Here is a 23,485-nt window from a genome sequence, read left to right as displayed (position 1 = left end):
TTGACAGAGAGAGAGACAGCCAGCGAGAGAGGGAACACAAGCAGGGGGAGTGGGAGAGGAAGAAGCAGGCTCCCAGGTGGATCAGGGAGCCTGATACGGGGCTTGATCCCAGGACCCCGGGATCACGCCCTGAGCCGAAGGCAGACGCTTAATGACTGAGCCACCCAGGCCCCCCTGTTTGTGGAGCTTTTAGAGACACCAATGGAACGCTAGATCCCAGCTGAGAGGGGTTTGTGTTGGCGCCCCATCATTTGTGTTTTTTAAAGCTCTGCGGGCGATTTTGATGAGAACTCTGTATCAGGGGTTTGAGTAGGGACTTTGTTAATGTGTTTTGCTTCTTATGTGGTTAGCTTCTTTGCTTAAAGCTGTGACAGCAAAGGCCAGAATAGCAGCAAATTACTTCATCTGGCCATCTCAGTAAGAGCATTTGAATTTTTATGTGAATTTAAATTATGAAGCAAAATTGAATAGCAGTTTAGTCAGGGCTGCGATCATTAGAGGACTGTTTAGGTAAAATACAGCGTTATCTGCACAATGGAGTACTATAAAGGGAGGAGCTATAAAAAGGAACAAGGACTATATATATGCTGTGTGGTCATCTTGATAATATACTGTTTAATGAAAAAAGCAAAAAGCAGAACAGTGGTATTGTATGCTACCAGTTTTCAAAGAAAGGGGCCTATAAATATGTAAATATATATTGTTCTGTATATACATAGACCCACCAAAGGAATGGTAAACCAGAAACTAATAAAAATGGTTACTGTAAGGAGAGGGAGGGAGTTGAGTGGAAGAAATAGGTACGGAATCTAGACTTAGAATATACTTTGTTTTGTGGATTACACTTTAGAATCGTGTAAATGCCTTACCATTTATAAAATAAGAATAAATTAAAACGAGAGGAAATAAGAATAAATTAAAATGAGAGGAAAAAAGCAATTAAAAAAAATCAAATGCAAAATGAAATAAGTGAACCTAAATGTGTATCATCGGTTTGAGGCTGAAGCATACAGAGTATTTCAAGTGACTTTGAAAGATAGTAATTTGACTGTAAGTTTCTAATAGTATATACCCCTAAGGACAAAGAACTGCAAAGATATCATAAGCTGTTTTTAGTAATCAGATAATTGTAGTAATTGGTAATAATATTGATATTGTTATTCTGGAGGTATGTGTTGTGAGGTTGTAAGCAATTAGTTTACATTGGATTGAGGCCATAGATTTTGGTGTGGAAATGAGATACAATCAGAGAAATTGGGTAAGAATTCTGGGATCCTAAATTTGATTCAGAAGTATCAGTATGAACTCTTGATGTATTTTCATTTTTATTTATTTTATTTATTTTTGTTAAGTAGCCTTCATGCCAAATGTGGGGCTTGAACTCACAACCCTGAGTTCAAGAGTCACGTGCTCTACCAACTGAGCTAGTCAGGCACCCCTGTGTTTTCTTTTTTAAAAATGTATTTCCTAGTTCTCTCTATTAAAAAATCTCAGAAATCCACCTGGACAGCATTAAGCATTTCTAGTTCCAGACTCTGTTCTCTAAATAATAATTCTCACTAGAAGGAAACTAGGGTGCCTTGGAAAAAGGGAGCCAGGAAATCTATAACATGAGCTTGGAACATCTCTTCCTATCACAAAACTACTGGGGAGATTTCTGTTCATATCAGTGGTAGAATACCTTTTTCTAAGCTGACACTCCCAACTGAGAACAACTGGAAAAACTGGAAAATATTTCTTAAAAAACCTGTTTAAAGACTTTGGAAAGTGAGCAAGGCAGATCGTAAGGACTTGAGAGAGCCGTATTTTGGAGAAGGAAAGCTCAGTGGGGTGAGACCAAATTTCAGTATAGCTTTTCCTTTGGAGTGATTGGCTGATTTGAAACGTGCATCTAAGAAGTTGAACAAAGTGGTGGCAGAGAGGCTGAGATTCTAAATAGAGATTTTGGTAGTTATGCAGAGTCGGGGGACAAAATGGGCTTCGGGACCTGCAAAGAAGGAAGGGCACTGGAAACCACCCAGGCTTTTAGTTGGGAACTCTGAAGGATAGGCTATGCCTTAAGGATTAGCTCTCACAAAGGCTGAAGCCAGCTTTCAAATCACCTCAGTCCTTGATTGGATTAAGGAGACCTGCTCCTAGCTTTATTGCTTCCTAGAAGTAAATGTTAAGTTTTCTCTGGAAAAAGACACCATCAACCATGGATTCAAGTTATCTGTATAGTTTTTATATATTTAGTAAGAATATGTAATATATATTTATATATAACTATATATTATATGTATATTTATAACAGAGTATATTATAAAACTTAGTCTGGCATTAAATTAAAATAGCCAGATATATAATGAAAAGAAAAGAATTGACTAAAAATCAAGAGAGAAAACATAATTGAAGCAGACTCATAGGGAAATTTCCAGTATAGGTGAGATAGTATAGACCCATTTTCTCTGCTAAGTCCAGCTATAAATCCTGAAATTGGTGCAGAAGACAACCAAAGGAGATCTCTGAACAGTTGTAAGAAGGTGAGCTGATTAGGGATCACAGGACTAGAAGAACAGTATGGCCATAGGGTATCTTGCATCCCCCCCACCCAACAGAAGAAGGCCTCCCAGACCCAGTGCTTCCTGACCCTCTGGCTTAGCAATAGAATGTAGTCCAGGTAGGCTCAGTTCTTCTGTGAATCAAATGGAACTCCCTCTGAAAACATCAGGCAAGCTTAATATCATCCACAAGGGGAATCGGTTAGGTGTCCCACTGAATATAAGTGTGGAGACAAAGCACTCTTTTTCCCACCTGTCTTGAGACGTCCCTTTTCCACTGAGAGATATCAAGGCAAGTGGGCAGAACTAGTGAGAAAGACTCAGCTACAGCAAACGTTCTAGTCTGAGAAGCATCTTTGTCTTTGAGGACTTCAGGGTCTCCTCCCCCACATAGAGATACCAGGGTGAACACTACTGGCAAGAAGGACACAGCTGCAATTGGCCTAGTCCAGGGAAATTTCTTTGGTTATGGGGGCCTGAGCTTTTTCTCCCCTAGCCAGAGAAACGGGGGCAGATGGGTGGAACTGGCAAGAGGGACCCAGCTATGGGAAGCAGCATGTTCTGGGAGGCCTCTTTTTCTCTGTGGGCTCACAACTTGCCTTTCCTGCTCAGAGATGCTGGGAAGCCGGGGTTTGGGGTGGGGGGAACCTAGGGCCATCACACCCCTCCCCCGCCAAGAAGCACCTGGCAGCCTGGCTTGGGGAAACTCCTTTCATCCCCTCGGGCAGCACCAGCCAGGGACCCATGGGAGCTCAGTAGTACCAGATAAACAGAGCAGGCCAGATAACACCGCAGAGACTCTGAAAATTAATCTGCCATTGGAATAATAGCCCAGAAAATTGGGTCAAGATCCATATGCTAAAACTAAACAGGGTGACTACCTGCCAAAATAAAATATTTAATAAGACCCTATGTTAGTGACTTCTATTATAATAGACAACATGTTCAAGATACAATAGAAAATGACTTGTCATACCAATAACAAAATAAATGCAACTTTAATTAGAGAAGGCAATCAACAGATACCAACCCAAGATGAATCAGATACTGGAATTTTGTCACAAGAGTTTTAAAGCAGCTGTCATAAAAATGCTTTAAAGTCAATTAAAATTGTCTTGAAAAAGATAAAAGTACAAAATCTCAGCAAAGACCTAAATAAAATTAATTAAAACCAAATTACAAATGAAATTAGAACCAAATGGAAATTTTAGAATTGGAAAACACAATAACAACAACCCCCCCCACTTGTTGGATGGGTTCAATTAGTAGAATGACAGTGACAGAGGATAGAATTAGTAAACTTGAGAACTGAATAATAGAGATCCTCTAGTCTAAACAACAGAGAAAAAAGAGACTTGAAAAATGATCTGTGGGACAAAAGATGTAACACTTGTATAATTGGAGTCCCAGATTGAGAGAGAGAGAGAGAAATGAGAGTGGGGTTGAAAGAGTATTTGAAAGAAGTAATGGCTCCAAATGTACCAAATTTGGCAAAAGAAACAAATCTGCAAATCGAAGAAATTGTGAACTCCATACAAACTCAAATCCACACCACGATGCATCATAATTGAACTCTTGAAATATCTAAAGATGTGAGATAGATAAAAGGTTAAATACACAGAATTTAGTTGCTTTCCTGTATACCAGCAACGAAGAAGTGGAATTTGAAATTAAAAACACAATACCATTTACATTAGCACCAGCAAAAGTGAAATACTTGGGCATAGGTCTAGCAAAATATGTATAAGATCTATATGAGGAAAACTATATACTCTGATGAACAAAATCTAGAACGAAGTACATGGAGATACATTCCCTGCTCATGGATGAGAAGGCTCAATATTGTCAAAGTATCAGTTCTTCCCTTCTTCCCAACGTGATCTATACAATCAAAATCCCAGTCAATTATTTTGTCGATATTGACAAACTGATTCTAACATTTATATGAAGAAACAGAAAACCCAGAGCAGTCAGCACAGTATTGAAGGAGAAGAACAAAGTTGGAGGACCAATGCTACCTGACTTCAGAACTTAACTGTAAAGCTACAGTAATCAAGATAGTGTGATATTGGTGAAAGAATAGACAAATAGATCAAGTATATACTTACAAATAGATAAGTATATGCTTACCTAAATATGTTCAATATGTATAAATATATACTATATAAGTATATACTTAAGTATGTAAGTATGTACTTACATAAATATATACAGTATAAAAGCCTAGAAACCTAAGGGCAAAGAAGAAGTCTTGAAAGCAGCCAGAGAGAAATGATGAGGAACACCCATGCAGATAACAGATTTCTCATCTGAAACATGGGGGCCAGTGGAAGCAGCACACTATTTCTCAAGTGTTGAAATAAAACAACTGTCATTTGTGAATTCTGTATTCAGCAAAACTGTCCCTCAGGAATTAAAGGGAAATAGAAACATTCTCAGATGGTGGGGAATGAAAAGAATTTGTTGCTAGCAGATCTATCATTAAAGATAGGGTAAAGGAAGTTCTTTAGACAGGAGAGAAATGATAAAAGGATGAATCTTGTAGCATCAAGAAAAAAGAAGGAACAATGGAGAGAGCAGAAACACAGGTATATATAATAGACTCTCCTTTTCCTCCTGAGTGTTAGCAATCATATTTGATGACTGAATAAAAAATATAAAACTGGGGATGCCTGGATGGCTCAGTTGGTTAAGCGTCCCAACTCTTGCTTTTGGCTCAGGTCATGATCTTGCAGTCATGTGATCGAGCCCCATGTTGGGCTCCTTGCTCAGTAGGGTGTCTGCTTGAGATTCTCTCTCTCCCTCTCCCCCTGCTTTCTCTCTCTCTCAAATAAAGTCTTTTAAAACCATCTGATACTAAATATAATGATATTTTATTGTTATTTTTAAAAACTTTTTTTAGGGATTTTATTTTATTTATTTGAGAGAGAATGAGAGAGAGAGAGCACGAGAGGGAGGAGGGTCAGAAGGAGAAGCAGGCTCCCTGCCAAGCAGGGAGCCCAATATGGGACTCGATCCTGGGACTCCAGGATCATGACCTGAGCCGAAGGCAGTTGCCTAACCAACTGAGCCACCCAGGTGCCCCAAATATAATGATATTTTAAGTGGTGAAGATAGGGGCGTCTGGGTGGCTCAGTCATTTGAGCATCCAACTCTTGGTTTTGGCTAGGTTTGTGATTTTGGGGTTGTGGGATTGAGCCCCACATCAGGCTCTGGGCTGGGCAGAAAGTCTGCTTGAGATTCCCCTGTGTGCCCCCCCCCCCACCGCTCATGCATGCTCTCTCTCTCAAATAAATAAACTCTTTAAAAAAAAATAAAATAACATGGTGAAGATAAAGGACCTAAATGGAAGCGAGGTTCCACACTCTACTAAAAGTGGTAGAACATTAGTACCAGTAGATTGTTCTAAGTCACATATGTGTCTTCTGGTGCCAACAGTAACCACTAAGAAAATATACAAAAAGACAAAAACAATATAAATAAATCAAGATGGAATCTTAAAAAATGTTCAAATGACCCACGGGAAGACAAAAAGAGAAACAGAATGAGAACCAGAGAAAAATATAAGGCAAATAATAGAGTGGCTTACTTAAGCCTTAACATATCTGTAATTACTATAAATGTAATAATCACCTAAAATAGAAGTGCAAATTGAATGAAAAAATGTGATCCAACTACATGCTGCTTGTAGAAAAGTCACTTCAAATTCAACAATGTATGTAGGTAGAAAATAAAAGAATGGAAAAGTATACCATATGAGCATTAATTGAAAAAAATAAAGGGTAGGAATGGCTATATTAATAATTGACAAATTATACTTTAGAGCAAAGAAAATTATCAGAGACAAAGAGGAACATTGCATAAAGATAAAATGGCAGATTAAATGTGGCCAGGGGTTAAGAATGTGTAGTGTGGGGGGGATGTGGGAGGGAGCTGTAGGTTTACAAAGGGGCGGTATGAGGAGTCCTTGTGTTGGTTCCATTTAGTATCTTGACTGGTGGTGGATGCATGAACCTACACAGGTGACAAAATTGTGTAGAATTTACACACACACACGCAGAAATGAGTAAAAGTACAACTGTGGACATTTGAATAAGATTGATTTATCAATGTCAGTATTCTAGTTGTGATATTTTACTGTAGTTTTTTAAAATGTTACCATTTAGGGAACTTGGTCAAAGTATATAAGGAGTCACTGTGTATTATTTCTTATAACTGCATGTGAATCTATTATCTCAACTGAAATTTTAATCGTGAAAAAGAAACAGGTTCAGGGAGGCAAGAAAATGTGACAACGAATTGCAGTGTTGGATTCTGGATTGGATCTTGGAATAGAAAAAGGACATTCGTGGAGACACACAAGAGTCAGCAATTAGAATGATTAGAAACAGACTTTGAAATAAATGATCTCTTTAAGAATTTAAATGACTAGATGAACAATTTCAGCAAAGAACTAGAAAATATAAAAAAGAGCAGAAACTGAAGATACAGTAACTGATTTTAGGAATCTTAGATGCAGATGAAGAGAGAATCAATGAACTGTAAGATATGCTGGGAAAACATTCCTAGACAAAAGCTCAGAGAGACAAAGGCCTGAAAAACAGTCTGTCATTTGTGAATTTGATTGTGCTCTCTCCCTTTCTCACACATACACACAATGGTTTTCCTTGAACCATTTGAGAGTAAGATATATAAATATCTCATGGCTCTTGACCCTTTATATAAAATACTTCAGTGTGTATTTTCTAAGGGAAGTGATCATTTTAAGAGACTTAAATCTTAAGGTACAGTTTTCACCTTCAATATATTTAACATTGATACAATACCTTTATCTAATCTATTGTTTGTACTACATTTTGTCAGTTGACCTAATAATGTCCTTTATATTATTTGCTCCCCCCCATTCCAGTACCAGATCCAGTCTAGGGTTGGGTACTGCATCTAATTGTTATGTCTCTATAGCCTACTTTAATCTAGAACATGGGTCAGCAAATCTTTTCTATAAAGAACGAGATAGTGAATATTTTCTGCTTTGTCTCTGTACAGTCACTCACTTCTGCTCTTGTAACATGAAGTAGCGATTGACAATAAGTAAGCAAAAGGGCATGGCTATGTTCCAATAAAATTTATTTACATGAACAATCAGCAGGCAGGATTTAGCCTAAGGACTGTACTTTGCTGACTCCTGATGTGGAACATTTCTGCTGCCTTTCTTCCTTTTTTTTTTTTTTTTTTTTTAATTTTAATCCAGTTCTTTATTTTGCTTTTGTTTCATATTTCCTCATGGTTAGATTCAAGTTATGCATCCTTGGTCAGAATACTGCATAGGTGAAGGAATGGCCCTTCTCAGGATCTCATACCTGGAGGCATATGACTCCTATATTTCCATTATTTTTTATATTAATTTTGTTCTCTTGTTTGAGGTGTTGTCTGTTTTTTTTTTCCACTGTCTAATTATTATTTTATTCCCTCCTTGCAACCAGTAAGCAATATATGGGGAAACGCTTTAAAACCATGTATATATCCTGCTCCTCATTAGGTTTTCCTCCTGCTTTTTTAACACCCATTGATGTTAAAAATATTTTAACACTCCTCTCTGTAATTAATAGAACAAAGATTTTAAAACACTTGTCCTGATTGACGTACAGAGAATACTGCACCATATAGTTACTGTGCTCTTCAAAATATTCATGAATCAAAACGGAAATTACCCTGGGAATTTGAAATTTTGAACTGAATGATAATGAAAGTATTATATGTCAGAACTATGGGTACAACTAATGCAATGCTGAGAATGAAAGGGTTTTAAATGCATACACTAAAAAAGAAGAAAGGTTGGAAGTCAGTGATCTGTTTTCAACTGAAGAAAATAGAAAGACTGCAAAATATACTCAGTCTATTAGAGTAGAAAAAACCAAATTGAGGGGAGCCTGGCTGGCTGAGTTGGTGGAGTGTGACTCTTGATCTCAGGGTTGTAAGTTCCGAGCCCCATATTGGGTATAGAGATTACTTTAAAAAAATAATAATAAAATAAAAATTAAAAAAAATATATATGACAAAATTGATAAGCTGCTGGAGAGATTGATAAAGAGTTAAAGAAACAAATTACTGATCAATAATGATAAAGAGGACATCACTATAGAGCCTACATGCATTGGAAAAATCATAGGATATTAGTTTATTCCAGTAAATTTGAAAAATTTAGATGAAATGGCCAACTCTAGTAAAACCAACTTGCTTAAAAGAAAACTCCAGGCCCAGATGGCTTTACCAGTGAATTCTTCCAAACTTTTATAAGAGAAATACCACCAATCTTACACAGACTCTCCTACAGATAGGAAAATAAGTGAAATTCCTTTCCTATTTTTATACAACCAGCATAATTTTGTTGTCAAAACCTGACAAATAAGAAGCAGGTCAGTCTAATTTATGAAGCTGTAAAAACATTTAAAATATTTGCAAACTGTATCCAGCAAAATATAAAAAGAATCATGACCAACTTGGGTTTATTTGAGAAATTCAATGTCAATTTAATATTTGAAAATCAATATCATTCACAGCATTAAAAGAATAAAGAGAAAAGGCAAATGATCATTAGATACACAGTTTTTTAAATAACTAGAATTCAATACTCACTAATGTTAAAAATCTTTAATAAACTGGGAATAGAAAGTACTTCCTTAATCTGGTAGTAAGTAAGGCTTTTGCAAAGAACTTAGGGTAAATATCACACTGTCTGGTGAAATACTGAAGGTTTTCCCTTGAGATTGAGAACAAGACATCACCAATTCTTACCAATCACCAATTCTTTTCCGTATCATAATGGGGATCCTAACTAATTGTAATAAGGCCAGAAAAATAATAAAGTCATAAATATTTAAAGGAAAAAAATGAAAGTTTTTTGTTTGTTTTTGACAGAGGATATGCTTGTATTATTCATAGTTTTTGCCTGGGATAACCAGGAGAATGGTGTTACCGTCATAGAGATGAAAATTTCATTGTTAAAAATATATATAGGTGGTATTTAAAGTTTTGTGACGCTATGAGATCCATATGTCTTCCTGCAGAGAAGCAGATTGAGGTGGAGCCCTGGGGCATTCCTACAACTAGAGACTGACTGGGACAAGCGGGTGGACTTATCAGAGGGGACTGAAAAGAAGCTGTGAATTGAGAGTGGGAGGGGGGTTTGGAAACCAAGTGAAGAAAGTGTTTTAAGAAAGAGGGAGGCATCAACTATTTCAAGTGTTCATATACCTTGATTAAAGGATTTTGGGGGGCTGGGGAAGTTAGGGTTAAAGCCTCGCTGGAATGGGTTAAGAAATTAGGTGAGGGAGTTATCAGCGAGAGTAGGAAATTCTCAAGACTTTTGCTGTAAAAGCACAGAAGTGGCAGCATGAGAGGAACATAGAATGAAGGAAGTTTATTTTTTAAGAAGGGAATCCGATAGCTCATCTCATGCTGATCCAGCAGAGAGAAGTGTGGGGTTGAGGTTGGAATTAGGTTTGTTCTGCTGGTGCCTTTGACTGAGTAGAATTTGAGAATTTTGGACCTAGGGAGAGGATTTAACCCTAGATGAATTTAGATAGTTTATTCTTTGTAACTAGGGACAAAACATGCATTTAGTAATGGGAAGAAAGTATAGTTCTCCTAATTTATTTCTTCTTCCACTACTGTTCACTTGGTGTCGTTAAGATGCTAGGCACGCTTTTAGGCACTGGAAATAGTGAACAGAAGAGACAAAAATCTTTACTGTTATGAAGTTTACATTCCACTGGGGGAAAATTCACATGAAATGAGTAAAGCAATCTACTGATCATCAGTTGAAATTGAAAAGAGGAAAGAGGGTTTGGGAAGTTGAGAGATAATGAGGTATAAAAGTGAATTGGCCAGGAAAATGGAAGGAGTGTTGTCCTGCAGTGCTGAGAACCTATTTGAGATGTGTGTTCATAAACGTGGAGACCAGTCAGCACAATGTTGTGTCTTTAGTTTTATCCATCTACATGGTTGCACATACAGAGGAAGCAGAGTTGGGTTCAACCAGGTTTATAGTTTGCCATATGTGTAGCTTCAGCTTGCTAAGATGCCATTGAGTGCACAATGTACCCTTATCTTGTGTGCTGCTAAGAAAGAAAAAAACACTTCCTTTAAACTGTGACATGCCATTAATTTTATAGTACATCCTGATTTCTGAGCCATTAGGGGAGAAGTATTCATTGTAGAATTGGTAAAATTAGTAGTTAGGATGGTTTTACTTGAAAGCAACAGAAAGTCGAAACATAAATGGATTTTAGCCATGAAGAGGAGCCAAGAGGGAAACATGGCAGCCTGATGGGAACATGGCAGCTGAAATGAGGCTTGCTTCCTTGGCTCTCCCAACTGCAAGCACTCTGCTTCTCTTGAGCCAGCTTGCTGGGGGGACCTATCAGAAACTGTAGGATCTAAGATCTGTTGTGATCCTCCCAGACAGAGAACTGGTGTATAGCTGGGCCAGTGTAGCAAGGGACAAAGACCATGATGTGTGATGTATAGTAGATCTTCGTGACCTCCACAAGGTCAATATATTGCTAAATGGATGAGCAGAATCTTACCTGTGCTTGAGGCAGGAGGAGTACTGGGAGACCTGGGAGCAGTGAAGATTCATACCTTGATGATGTATAAAACTGTTCTATAGTGATAGAAAGATCAGTGTTGGGAGAGATTAACTGCAAAGTGGTGTGAAGGAACTTTGGGGGGGGTAACAGACCTGTTTTATGTGCTGTTTGGGAGGGTTCCACATGTGTATACATTTGTCACAACTTAAGAATTGTACATTTAAGGTGCCATTTATTGTATATAAATTATTCCTCACTACTACTGATTTAAAATTTTGGTTGGAAAGCATCAAATCAGTATGGCAGTCACACTAAATGTGAAAAATTATATTGTGCTGGTAAAACTGTTGGACTAGGTTAAGAAACAAAACCTAACCATGTCCTGTTTAGAAGAAGAGCTTTTGAAAACTTGAGAAGGAAATATGAAAAATACAGAGTTGGATAAAGATCTATGGCCCAAGAAAACAACAACAAAATATCAGTAATTATAATAATAGACAAGGTGAAACATGAACATCAAACTGTATAAATGGTTATTATAATGATAAAAGGGACAATTTATGAAGATCTAATAGTTACAAGCTTATACGGCTAAATAGCTGAATACATAAAGCAAAAATAACATGGCAAATGTGTCATGGTATGGGATTTTAATACACCTTTCTCAGAAATAGATCTAGTAGGTAACAGGTGAGAATATAAGGGAGTTGAATAGTGCATTCAATAAACTGAATTACACATCAATAGTAGTTTATATTCCTACAATAGATTGTCTTTTTTTTTTTTTTAATGTCCAAAGAACTTTGGTCAAAGATTATCAATGTCCTACATACGTGACCACAAGGAAAATCTATAAACAGGTGAGAAAAGTTGAGGTGTTGTTTTTTTTTTTTTTAATAGGCCACATTGCTTGGTAATAATACTAATAATTAGAAGGAAATAATTATAAGGTGACTCCTTTGAAACCTGCCTCCTATGGAGGGTTCCCCTGTTTTCCCTGTATTTGTTTTTAATGTACAATCACCCTCAGTGTATTCTTGAATTGGAAACTTGGTAGAAGCAAGGAGTTATTAATTCTCTGTATTTCCGGTTTCATATTGTTCAAGAGTCTTTATGTTTCAATGGGATGCCTTTGTGTGACTGCTGGTGAAGTGAGCACAGGCAGTACTGGTGTCTGTACCTGGATCACCAGGGATGGTACAAAGCTTGACCTGAAAGTGTAGTTGATGTTCCTGGCCTTCCCTTTTCCATAAACACTTATTGGCCATTCCCTAGAACTTGGAGAATTTCAAGTTAATGATTTAAAAGAAACAAGCATACCGAATACAGGGGGACGTGGAGAATAGCATGCTCTCACGTACTGCTGGTGCAAATGTGAATTGTTACAGCCGTTTTGGAAATAATTTGGCAGCTTGGTTAACAATTAAAATTCATCTTCCTTTGGCCCAGTAATCCTCCTCCTAAGATTCTATTCTTAGAAATTAAAGCACAAGTAAGGCCATATGTATAGGGATATTTATTGCAGCAATGTGCATAATGCCAGCTGACTGAAAACAAAATGAATGTTAGTAGGAGAAAGGCAGAAAAAAAATGCTACCTCAATAGGTTAGAAGATTATGCTTCATGGAAAAAGTGAATTAGACTAATACCTGTTTAGTTGAAGAGATTCTCACAGTTTTGTTGTGTGAGAAAAGGAAGATGCAGAAAAGTTTGTATAATAATTTGTGTAGCCAAAAATTAATTGAAGAGAACTGTGCATATATCATGGGCTCATGAGTATGAAGAAAAATAATTAAGAATGCTTACTAGGTAGTTAAATGTTTATTTTAGTGTGGGGTGGGTGGGAGTACTTTGGGAGAGAAGTTACAAAAGGAGAATTGTCCTTTAGTTGATAAAAGGCTATCTGTGATCATAACTATTCATTATTTGTAAAATTATATAAGTGCTAGATTTAAAGATACTAAGTGAATATTTAAAATTAAAACGATCTATTTTCTAAATGTGATGCTGATTTGCAAAGACCTGAGTATGTCTATGTATGTGAAATTCATAGAAACTCTTAGGAGCAAAACAAGCATAATAGAAAGCCAGAAAACTTTCTGAACTAGAAGAGCCTAAAGTGTGTCCACACACATACACACAATGAACCAGTAACCAGTGGGAAATTTATTAGCCCATAAACCTGGAGTCACCTCTGTGGTTGGTTGGTTGGTACTGCTCTTCATGGACCTTTGCATTCCTTTGGTTTGTCATTCTTGGTGTTGGCTTTGTGTTCAACCTTGTAGCAGGATGGCTGCTTTGCTGAGATGGAGTTCAGGGCACAAATTGGTTATAACACCTGTGAGAGGAAGGGGCAGGAACCAAAATTGGCCAAAGGAAGAAGTTGAGCTTCAGTGCAGGCCTGACAAAGGGGAGCTTAGAACAAAGGATTGTCAGAGTTCTTTCATGTTGGGTTCAAATACTCCAGCCTTTCTACCCTCTATGGTGTGAGCTGCCCTGGGCAGGGCGTGACCTGGGGCAAGGCAGCTCCTGAAGGAACTGACACGTGGAGGCTGCTTGTTGACGCTTGTTGACGAGGCAGTAAGTCCTTCCTCAAAGGGGAGATTATGTGATACATCTCCCGGTCCACCACACTGTCTTTCTTAAGAATGAAAAAATAGTTCCTGGAAGCCCTGCATCAAGACTTGCCCTCACATCTAAGTATTAGATTACATGCTGTGACAGAGACTAGTAATGACCCTTCTTTGCCTTTCTCCACTTTGCTAGTAAAGGGAATCCTGATTTTTCATTGAGTACATGGTCATCTGGACTAATGGCTACATTTCTCAGCCTCCCTCTACATTTAAACATGTCAATAACTTTTGGCTGACGGGATGTAAGTTGAATTGTCCTATTTGACTTGGAGGGGTTGTGCACCTTGTGTTCTTTTCCTCCCTACTTGGTAGAATGTGGGAATAAAAGCTGGAGTTGGAGCCACCGTCTTGGATTATGAGATGGAAGCCACATGTTGATGACAGAGCAACAAGACAGAAGAGCATTAGGTCCCTGATGAGATGACAGAAATCCCTTATGTGCTCTGTATATCTTTCCTTTGGACTTTATATCTTGGTTAAGCCATTACTAATTACGTTTTTCTGTCAGTTGCGTTAGGACCTAATCTTAACTGATACACATTTCTAATCAGTTATTGGCAGGGGCACAGAAAACCATGTTTGGCTCAGACTAACATTTTGGGGGTAAAATGGATATTGGGAGTAAGGCATGGAGATATCACTAACCAGATAAGTACAGTAGAGGGAGAAAAGGGGGAAAGAAGCCAAGGGATTTGCAGGTGGTGATAATTGTGATGGACCATGGAATCTTAACTAGGTAAGTGGGAAAGTCAAATGTGTGGGTGGTGGGTGATGAACATGAAGAAGTGATCAGTGGATTGGAGGTCCCCATAGGGCTGATGACTTCCTGGAAAAGGGGAGCTAGGCTAAATGAACTTGAGACATAAGAGATGGTGGTTATAACATAGGATGCCTAAAATGAAGATTTTGGTGCTTTTGCTGTCACAGATAATGGCAGGAAGTGGATGACTAATGTGGGGTGGAGGAAAGACCGTTAATGGTGAAGTTAAGAAATGGAGAGCTTAGGTTCTGATTGGAACATCTTGGATGTTGATGTAGTTGAATGGAAGGCAGTGAACTAGATGCAAGTATCAGTGGGTGAGAAGGAGTAACTGGGATGTCAGTAGTTAACTCAGAAAGTAGGGGAGGCAGATCCAGAGGAGAACATCTGTTTCAGAAAGGCTGACATTGGTGACGGATGACAGAGGAAAAATGATCTGGAAACAGCAGTGAGGAAGGAAATAGCATCCTTCTTAAATATGAAAAAGTTCTTTATAGCAAAAGATAACAGACACGAAATATAAAGAAAAAAGCAAACTGAGAAAGTATATTTATAGTGTATTTAACATGCAGATGGGAGCTCCTTAATATAAAAAGAGCTCCTGAACATTAATTTGAAAAAGACAACTTGGTGGCAAAGTGGGCACAGAATATGGAATTTTAATTCACAAAAGAGGAAATGCAAATGACCAAAACATACGAGAAGATATTCAAGCTTCAGGGTTAATACCAGCCAAAATATGAATGACATTATCAATTCATGCCTATCATATCGGCAAGACCTAAAAATATTGACAAACTTCAGATTCAGCAGGAGTGTGGGAAGGCAGGTACTGATGGACACTGCTCCTGGGGGGGGGGGTGTGGATCGCCTCCAGAAGCAAGATGAATGTGACGGGTCCCTTGTGTGTGTGGCTCGATGTGCTTGTGCAACTCAGTTATGTTCTCCACAGTGTTACTGTATTAAATACACTTTAATTGTACCTGTAACTGTATGATCTTACTTTTTAAAAACCAACTCATATTAGTACGTTCTTGTAGCCATTTTCATGGTACAAAGTATGGATTTCTTGTCTTAGCTAGAAAGATTGAGATATGTTTTTGTTTATTCCTGTTGGTTTTAATGTATTTGTATCCCCTTTTCTTAAGTTTATGGCAAGTACTCTTTTCACCCAGATTTGTATACACTGACTATAACTATCCAGTGATTTTATTCTGGTTATACATTAATGTACCCACTATGCTTGAATTGAGAATTAAGAAAGATATCGATATGTGAAATTTTGATGGACTTAAGTGTTTTTTTGTTTTTTTTTTTACTTTGCATTACAGACTAACTGGATCTTCTGGGTTTGTAACAGATGGACCTGGAAATTATAAATATAAAACGAAGTGCACATGGCTCATTGAAGGACAGTAAGTAGTAATGGCTGGTTTAATTTTTTTTTTCCCGAGCTCAGTGTGGCATTACTTTTTTTACAAGTAAAATTAACAATCTGTAACATAAAGTACTTAAAATATTTTTTGTTTGATAACTTTTCATCTGACAAGTGAATTTGATTTTATTTTTCTTAATCTTCATTGTTAATCTGAAAAGAAGTTTTGTGTTGATTTAAAGCTATGAATGAATTGTACACACCAGAAATTTGTATATTGTCAATTATAATAGTTAAAACTGTTGAGTATTTGAAATGGTTTGCTTAAAGCTATAGGAAATTACAATATTATATCATTTTTGTAAGTACTTATTTTTATTGTGGGCAGGAAAATAAAAATAACTGTTACCTGTTCAAATGGCTTCTTCTCTGGGCCTCCTGTACCCTCCAGCTCTTGCCTTTTCCTTCTCTTTGTAGCATTTTTTTTTTTTAAGTCGGCTCCATTGTGGACATGAAGCCCAGTATAGGGCTTGAACTCATGACCCTGAGATTAGAATCTGAGCCAAAATCAAGAGTTAGTTGCTTATTTGACGGAGCCACCCAGGAGCCTCTCTTAATGGCAGATCTTTAATGCAGAGTTTCTCAAGCTTTGTGGTCTCAGGACCCCTTTTATACTCTTAAATTTAGAGAATTCCAAGTAACTTTTGTTTATGTGGGTTATATCTGTGTTCATCATATAATAAATTAATACTAAGGAAATTCTTCATTAACTCATTTAAAAGCAATGATAAGCCTACTACATGTCAGCAAATATGACATATTTTTATGAAAAAGGAAACCCTATATATTTTTTTAAATGTTTTTTATTATATTATGTTAGTCACCATACAGTACATCCCTGGTTTCTGATGTAAAGTTCGATGATTCATTAGTTGCGTATAACACCCAGTGCACCATGCAATACGTGCCCTCCTTACTACCCATCACCAGTCTATCCCATTCCCCCATCCCCCTCCCCTCTGAAGCCCTCAGGAAACCCTATATTTAAAAAAAAAAATCAATGAAAAGAATGGTATTGTTGTACATTTTTGTAAAATTTCTTCTGTGTCTGGCTCCGTAGAAGATAGGTGGGTTATTATATTTTTCTCTGCATTTACTTTGTTACAATATGTTATTGTGGTTGAAGAATGTGAAGAAAATTAGTCTTCACTTGAATATGTAGTAGGAAAAGAAAGGAGATTTTAATAACTCTTATAAATAATTTTGGGTCGTCTTCTTTGATACTACATCAAAGCTTGACAGGTGCTAATTTCCTAAAAGTAAAGTGCAGTGTGGAATCTGAAACAATGTTTATGAACTTCTGGAACTTAAGTTAAAATCTGTTGGTTTTCTTGTACTTCAGAATGGATCTTTGACTCTTAACAGGATATATGGGTTATTTGGAAAATCATCGTTCAATGAGTTATGCAGATCTTCCAGATTTTGATATATTGCATGATATAACCTGAAAAAGAAGTCACTTGGTCAACGTCACCATTAATCTCATCAGAGGGTTTGAAGCTTTGGGAAGTTGTGTATGGGTGGCAGATGCAAATGTCCGTAACTCTGTTGCTTGAAAGTTTACATTTTATCTTTGGCAACAAGTGCTGTCAGTGGTTTTCTCTGAAGTGACCTGCTCTGTTCATTTTTAAGAAAGTATCACCAAATATACAAATCTGAGTAACCGTAGTTTGTTGTTCTTTTAAGTAAAAATGATAGATGGCATTCCGGGAAAAAAGGAACTAGTTCAGCTCACCACCCAAACAGTTGCACGAGTGGTTTCCCTTGAGACCACTGTCCTGTGTTAGGCAGCAGAAACGCTTTGTCAGTGCTTCCTGTCTTGTCATGTGGAATATTCAAAAGATATGTACTCATGGGTCAAGATTTAATGAAATTAATAGTTTTTACCGCGTAATAAAGATATCCTTACACGAAACCCATTTTTCCTTTTTCTCTGAGCATGTAGTGGTGAAGAGTAACAGTGATTACTGGTCCAGTTTGGTGCTTCCGCCTTGCTCTGTCCTAAGGTGCCAGCAGGTTCTTTCACCCAGCATCGCTCCTGAACCATTAGTAAATGCCAATGTGCTGATAAGGGCACGTGATATTTTAGGATTATCGTGAACATAGATTTGACCTCTTAGACCACCTAAAAGAGTCCCAGGGCCCCTCCCTGCATTGCAAAGTGCACAGTTCAAGAACTGCTTTAAAGAGTTGTTTGCCCCTGTGCTTTCTAGCAGTTCATTGCTATCTGACCTCCTTCTGCAGCAATCCTCTGAAGGTGCTCCTGGTGGTTGTTCCTCCTCAGCCTAAGCAAAACCTTTAACTCCTTCTTCCCCTCATCCCCATATTCATCCTATCAGTAAGATCTGCCCATTTTCCCTCTACAATGTCTTTCCAGTCCATCTGCCTTCTCCTTTTCATCTTCATCTCTACAATTGTTGTGAGACACCAATCATCCTGTCTTTCCTGGGCCATGCAGTAGCCTTGAAATTGGCCTCCTGGCTTTTGCTTGTTGCCCCTTTGCCCATCTCTCACTTCTTATCTCATGAGGTGTCCTCTGTTTGCTATGTTTCAGACACACTGATTTTCTTCGTGTTGCTTGGACACATCAACCTCTTTCTCACTTGCACTTTCAGACTGTGCTGTTCCCTATCCTTTTCACATGGCTTATCTCTTGTCGTTCTCATCTCTTCCAAAGGTTTCTGGGGTAGTTCCCTACTACCTATTGTACACGTCACATTCCTTTCATGTCTTCACGGTAGCCATCATCAGCCGAGTTAACTTGTTTGTGAACTTATTTAGTTGTTTGCTTAGTTAGAGATGTTAAGTAGATGAGTGTGGGGTAGAGGGAAGGCCTAGGCTGGAGACGTATAATTAGGCATCACCAGGATATAAATGGTGCTGATATTACCAAGAGGTTTTTGAGTGGACTGTTTGGGTGGAAGCCAGGTTTGCGAGCAAAGAGGGTGAGTGGGATGTGAAGAAACAGAGAAAGCAGAGTCTTGTGTGGAGGTTCACTCTCTTCAGAGAGAGGGATAGGTTTGGTAGTAGCTGGAAGGAGAGTTGAAGTTTGACGTTTTTATGTTTTGTGGGTTTTTGTAAAATATGTGAGACTTAGGGAGATTTAAATGAGGATGTGGAAAGTTCCAGATGAGAGGGAGATGTGAAGTGTTTGAGAGGTGGACAGAGGAGGGGACAGGTGTATATGTTTTGGAAAATGGGGTGTTGAGAGATTTTTGTCTGGGTGCTGAGCTTAAGCAGGGAGGTGGGACCAAATGGTTTGAAATAGTAGTTGGGTGTGAGCAGCAATTGTGGAGGAGGGAGAGAATGAGTAGTAGCGCTGCTGGCAGATTTGAAGTGCCAGTTGGAAGTTGGTGAGCTGTGACCAGTCCTGAAACCAGCCTACCTGGTGGTCTCGAGGACCCAGTGGTAGGCTTGGTTTTCTGCATTAAATCTAAGTCCAGAGGCCCTCTAGACCAGGCCTTTGCCAGGTAGTTCCATGGAAGGGCAGAAGGGTAGGCAAGTATAGAGAACTGGCAGTGGCGTTTGTGAAATGACGTAATGTGGAATCTGAGGTTGAGTAAGGAAGGAAGTGCCGAAACAGAAGGGCCAGTGGGTCGGTTCACAGGCTGCTGAAGAAGAGCCTCTGGATGGACTGCGAGGCCCAGGGAGGCAGAGAGCCTGGTGATTTTGTTTACCATTGCGTGCTTAGCGGTCTCTTGCACATGGTAAGTATGAAATAAATTGTCAGCAAATGAAGGGATGTCGTTTATGTACTGTTCATTTCTTCTCTCCCTGTAAGTTCTTTAAAAATCGATCTCTCTCTGTTTTCTCATCCAATGTTTTATACTTATGATGATGATTATAAACTGCTTTTCTTATTCTTTTCAGGCCAAATAGAATAATGAGACTTCGTTTCAATCATTTTGCTACAGAGTGTAGTTGGGACCATTTATATGTTTATGATGGAGACTCAATTTATGCGCCACTAGTTGCTGCCTTTAGGTAAGTTTTGTCACCGAAGTCCTAGTTAATCATTATTTGATTTCTGAATTCAGACTTACCTCCTAGATTGCAAGCTTTTATTATTGCTTACCACCTTTATTTCATGGAGAGGGTACTAGTTCTGGAGTTCTCTGTCGCTTGTGCGCTAGGCCTGACTTGGGTTCCTTTAGCCACTGGTAAGTTTCTGGGCAGAGGGCTGGACCTCTCGTTTCAGGTTCCTGATCTATAAAACTGTGGTAGTAGTATCAAGCTCACTTACTTCTTACGGTGGTGGTGAAGTGTACATTTAAAAAATGTTTTGTGAGTAATATATTGGATATTATTTCTGTGAAAAATTTAAATCACAAACCACAGGCACCTCGATCCTTGTGTTCCTCATTGCATAGGCGTTCAGGAGTTATTTGTTGAATCCAGATCTCGTGTGTGTGTGTGTGTGTGTGTGCGCGTGCGTGTGTGTTTATATATATGCATTAATATGGGTGAAGGGAACTTTTTGGAAGAATACACAGAAAATGAAGAGTAACCTGTGGAAAATGAGGAAAATACCAATTATGTATTTTTTTAAACAAGTGTTTTCCCTATTAGTAGTTAAACGAAACAGCTTAACACTAAATATATGTTCTCTGTTGTTTCGGCATTTTAGTTTTTATTAGCAGTCAGTAGCTGTGTTGTTTATTATGTTTTTGACTACATGGGAGTTCAAAACCATCCATTTTTCTTCCTTTTACTTGATAGAGGATTTATAAAATATATTTTTCTAAAATGTACATCCCCTTAGAGAGCCATAGCTGTCAGTTTTTCATCTGCAGCTGACTTTCTGGATTTCTCTCTCTCAGACATTTTATTTCCCTGACTTTAAAAAGAAACCAATTCAGCAAATATTTTTTGTGTTCCTCACCTGGGGCTAGTCTAGTTGATGTTTCATGTCAGTGAGGAGGTAACAGAGATTAAACAGTACACAAGCAGCCCAAGGACACAGGAAATCAGGGGACTAATGTGCCCTTATATTTTTCTACTTACTTTGGCTTAGAATTCTCTCCAGCATATCTTTGAACTGAGAACCTAGGTCATTTTCTGGGTTTCAAAGTTTCACTAATGGAGCCAAAGAGCGGGGTGGATAGGCCATGCTAAGCATTAAAATGTCATCGTCCAAGTGTGGGGTGGACATATTTTTATGCCAGAATTTGAAGCATACTTTGGGTTATGGCAAGAGGCACTCCAAATTTCAACACATGCATGGAAATTGTCTATATTAGGGTACTCTCATGATAATACTTGATGGGGGTTCACTCGACACTGAGTTCATGAACCAGAATTCATGGAGTCCCTGTCATGTGCTGGGCGCTTGACTCAGGTCTCCAGTAGCCCTTGTGGGAACATCAGCCATGTAGGTGCATCGCCCTGTGGCTCCCCTGGACTGTGTATTTGATGAGCACACACGTGAAACAAGAGCAGCAGCAAAGCAAGCAGGAGGCTTTAATTTTTCTAGTCATTGACTTGTGAGAGAAGCCAGAGTGTATGTACAAATAACAGGAAGATTTTTCTTTCTCTAAAAAAGCTGGTTAACTGGTAACATAAATTAACACATTGATTATTTTAAAATTTAAACTTAGAACATATTTAGTGTGAAGTTTCTAAAATGATAGTGAACAAATATGTGTTTAAAAATGGAAATTTGCCTGAAACGCAAAACCCCTAAAGCAGTGATGTACAGAATACCTTGAAAACCACTGTTGAAGCCATAAGGGCGCTGTCACAAGATGGGGGCTGAGGAGTGCTGCTGGGTCAGGAGAGCTTTGGAGGGAAGAATCAACTCGGCGATGTGTGTGTGTGGGGGGGGAGGCAGAGTGGTGAGAGCCTGCTGGCACACAGCCCAGCCAGTCAGGAAAGAACCCCGTGAGATTCAGGAGGTGGGGACACCGTGTACGTCAGTTCCTCCCAAGTCTCCGTGTGAACTCGGACACGTCAGGTAAGCGCTCTGGTCCTCAGCTTCTGCTCCCTCAGGTCACCGTGTTGTACCGTGTTTTCTTTGGGTGTGTGGCAAACTCTGAAGTTTGACTTGGTTCTGAACCGGTCGATGGCATTTATCTTTTACGTGTTGAAGTTCTGAATGAAACTTGTGTCTCAAACCAAGTTCCATTAGCAGACAAATCTGAGAGCCGCTGGAGCAGGATTCTTCCAGCTCTACCACCTTTTGCGTTTGTGGTGCGCCCAGTTCAACAAATGTGTAAATGTAGCACCTTTGTGGAGCAGCTCCTCTGCAGAGGTGGTAGTGGTGAGGGGGCAGGGAGAATAGTTTTCCTTTCTGAGAACATTCTTTATCAGAACGTTATTCCTTTTAGAGTTGGTTGTTTTTTCTGGCGGTGGGGGTGGGAGAAGTCATGTATTGATAAGGCAATTGTTTAGGCTGTGACGAAGAGCTGTTAGAAGAGCTTACTAAAAGCAGGAGTCCGTCATCTGTCTAGCACTCCAGTGACCCAGTTGACACCGTGGTCAGACCACTGCACACAGAGAAGCAGTCAAAGGCAGGCACTTCGCAGGTTCATGAACCTTCCTTCACCAGGCAGAAGTACAAACCCTCCCTAGCCCCGTCGCCAGACTCTGACCCCTGACTTTAAGATCCTGGCTTCCCTTCAACATCTCCCTGCCCTTGAGGAGCATCCAGTCTTGCAAGAAGACAGGTGTGTCAAACCTAGGATTGCTAGGAAACTCGGCTGGTATAGTTGGTGAAGGCAGGATGTGCCCCAGGTGTGTTCAGAGAGCCCATGTCTGCCTGGCACCATTCTACTGAGTTAAGAAAATATCTTTGAACAGCGATTTTCAAAAATGGTTCTAAATAAATGGTTTAAAATATAAGATTATACAGAACCCCAAGGCAGGCAGTCCTTGATTTGCTCAAGTTGAACAAGTGGCTGCCATGTAAGCCATGGCTGCATGTATTTATCTACCTGGGGGCAGGAGATGGGGAGGGAGGTGGGAGGTGGCTCGGGGTGACAGTTGAATGGCACGCTTGCAGCATCGCTTTCTCACCCACGCACTTTCCATTGCCTTGCATGCTGGCTTGAGGCTGTGTTCGTGTTCATTTACCCTGTAGAAGTTTATTTTTGTCATAAACCAGTTGTTTTATTTTCACTGGGAGAAAGTGGCACATTCCAAAGCTGTCACAATGTCAAGTTTTCAAAGTGGAAAGAAGCCAATGCCTGAGTCTCTCTGACAGTGGGGAAGCTGACCCCCTTTCTCCAGCATCATGGTCATCTAGTGCAGACGGCCCTTCACCCCTGCCGTGACTGTGTCCTTCCTCCTTCCTCCTGTTCTGTTTGTCCTGCACCCTTAAATGTCCCCACCATATGAATGATAAATACCATGAGCCATCGCTTACTGAGCACCTACTAGTGTGAGGCAGTGTTTCAGGACTTCACGTGCTCTGATAGTTTGCTTCTCATTATATCGCTGCGGGGCAGGTAGGATTTCTATCCATGTGCATTTGAGGACACTGAGGTTCCCGGATGTCCATGACTTGCCCAGGCTTGTGGAGTGAGGAT

The 23,485-nt window shown here is 39.1% G+C and overlaps 1 protein-coding gene across 1 annotated transcript in view; it reads left to right on the top strand.

The window, feature by feature from the left end:
* ATRN (attractin) overlaps window positions 1-23,485 on the top strand; it is a 146,524-nt gene that overhangs the window by 18,663 nt on the left and 104,376 nt on the right. The window contains exons 2-3 of the mRNA XM_040638053.1: window positions 15,856-15,939; window positions 19,830-19,943. Of these exons, the coding sequence (XP_040493987.1) occupies window positions 15,856-15,939; window positions 19,830-19,943 (198 nt within the window). The remainder of the gene's footprint in view (window positions 1-15,855; window positions 15,940-19,829; window positions 19,944-23,485) is intronic.

The sequence above is a fragment of the Ursus maritimus genome, unplaced genomic scaffold, assembly GCF_017311325.1.
Source record: "Ursus maritimus isolate PB19 unplaced genomic scaffold, ASM1731132v1 scaffold_22, whole genome shotgun sequence".
Classification (NCBI taxonomy): Eukaryota; Metazoa; Chordata; class Mammalia; order Carnivora; family Ursidae; genus Ursus; species Ursus maritimus.
The sequence above is the reverse complement of the archived record's forward strand: the minus strand, read 5'-3'. Positions and strand labels throughout refer to the sequence as shown.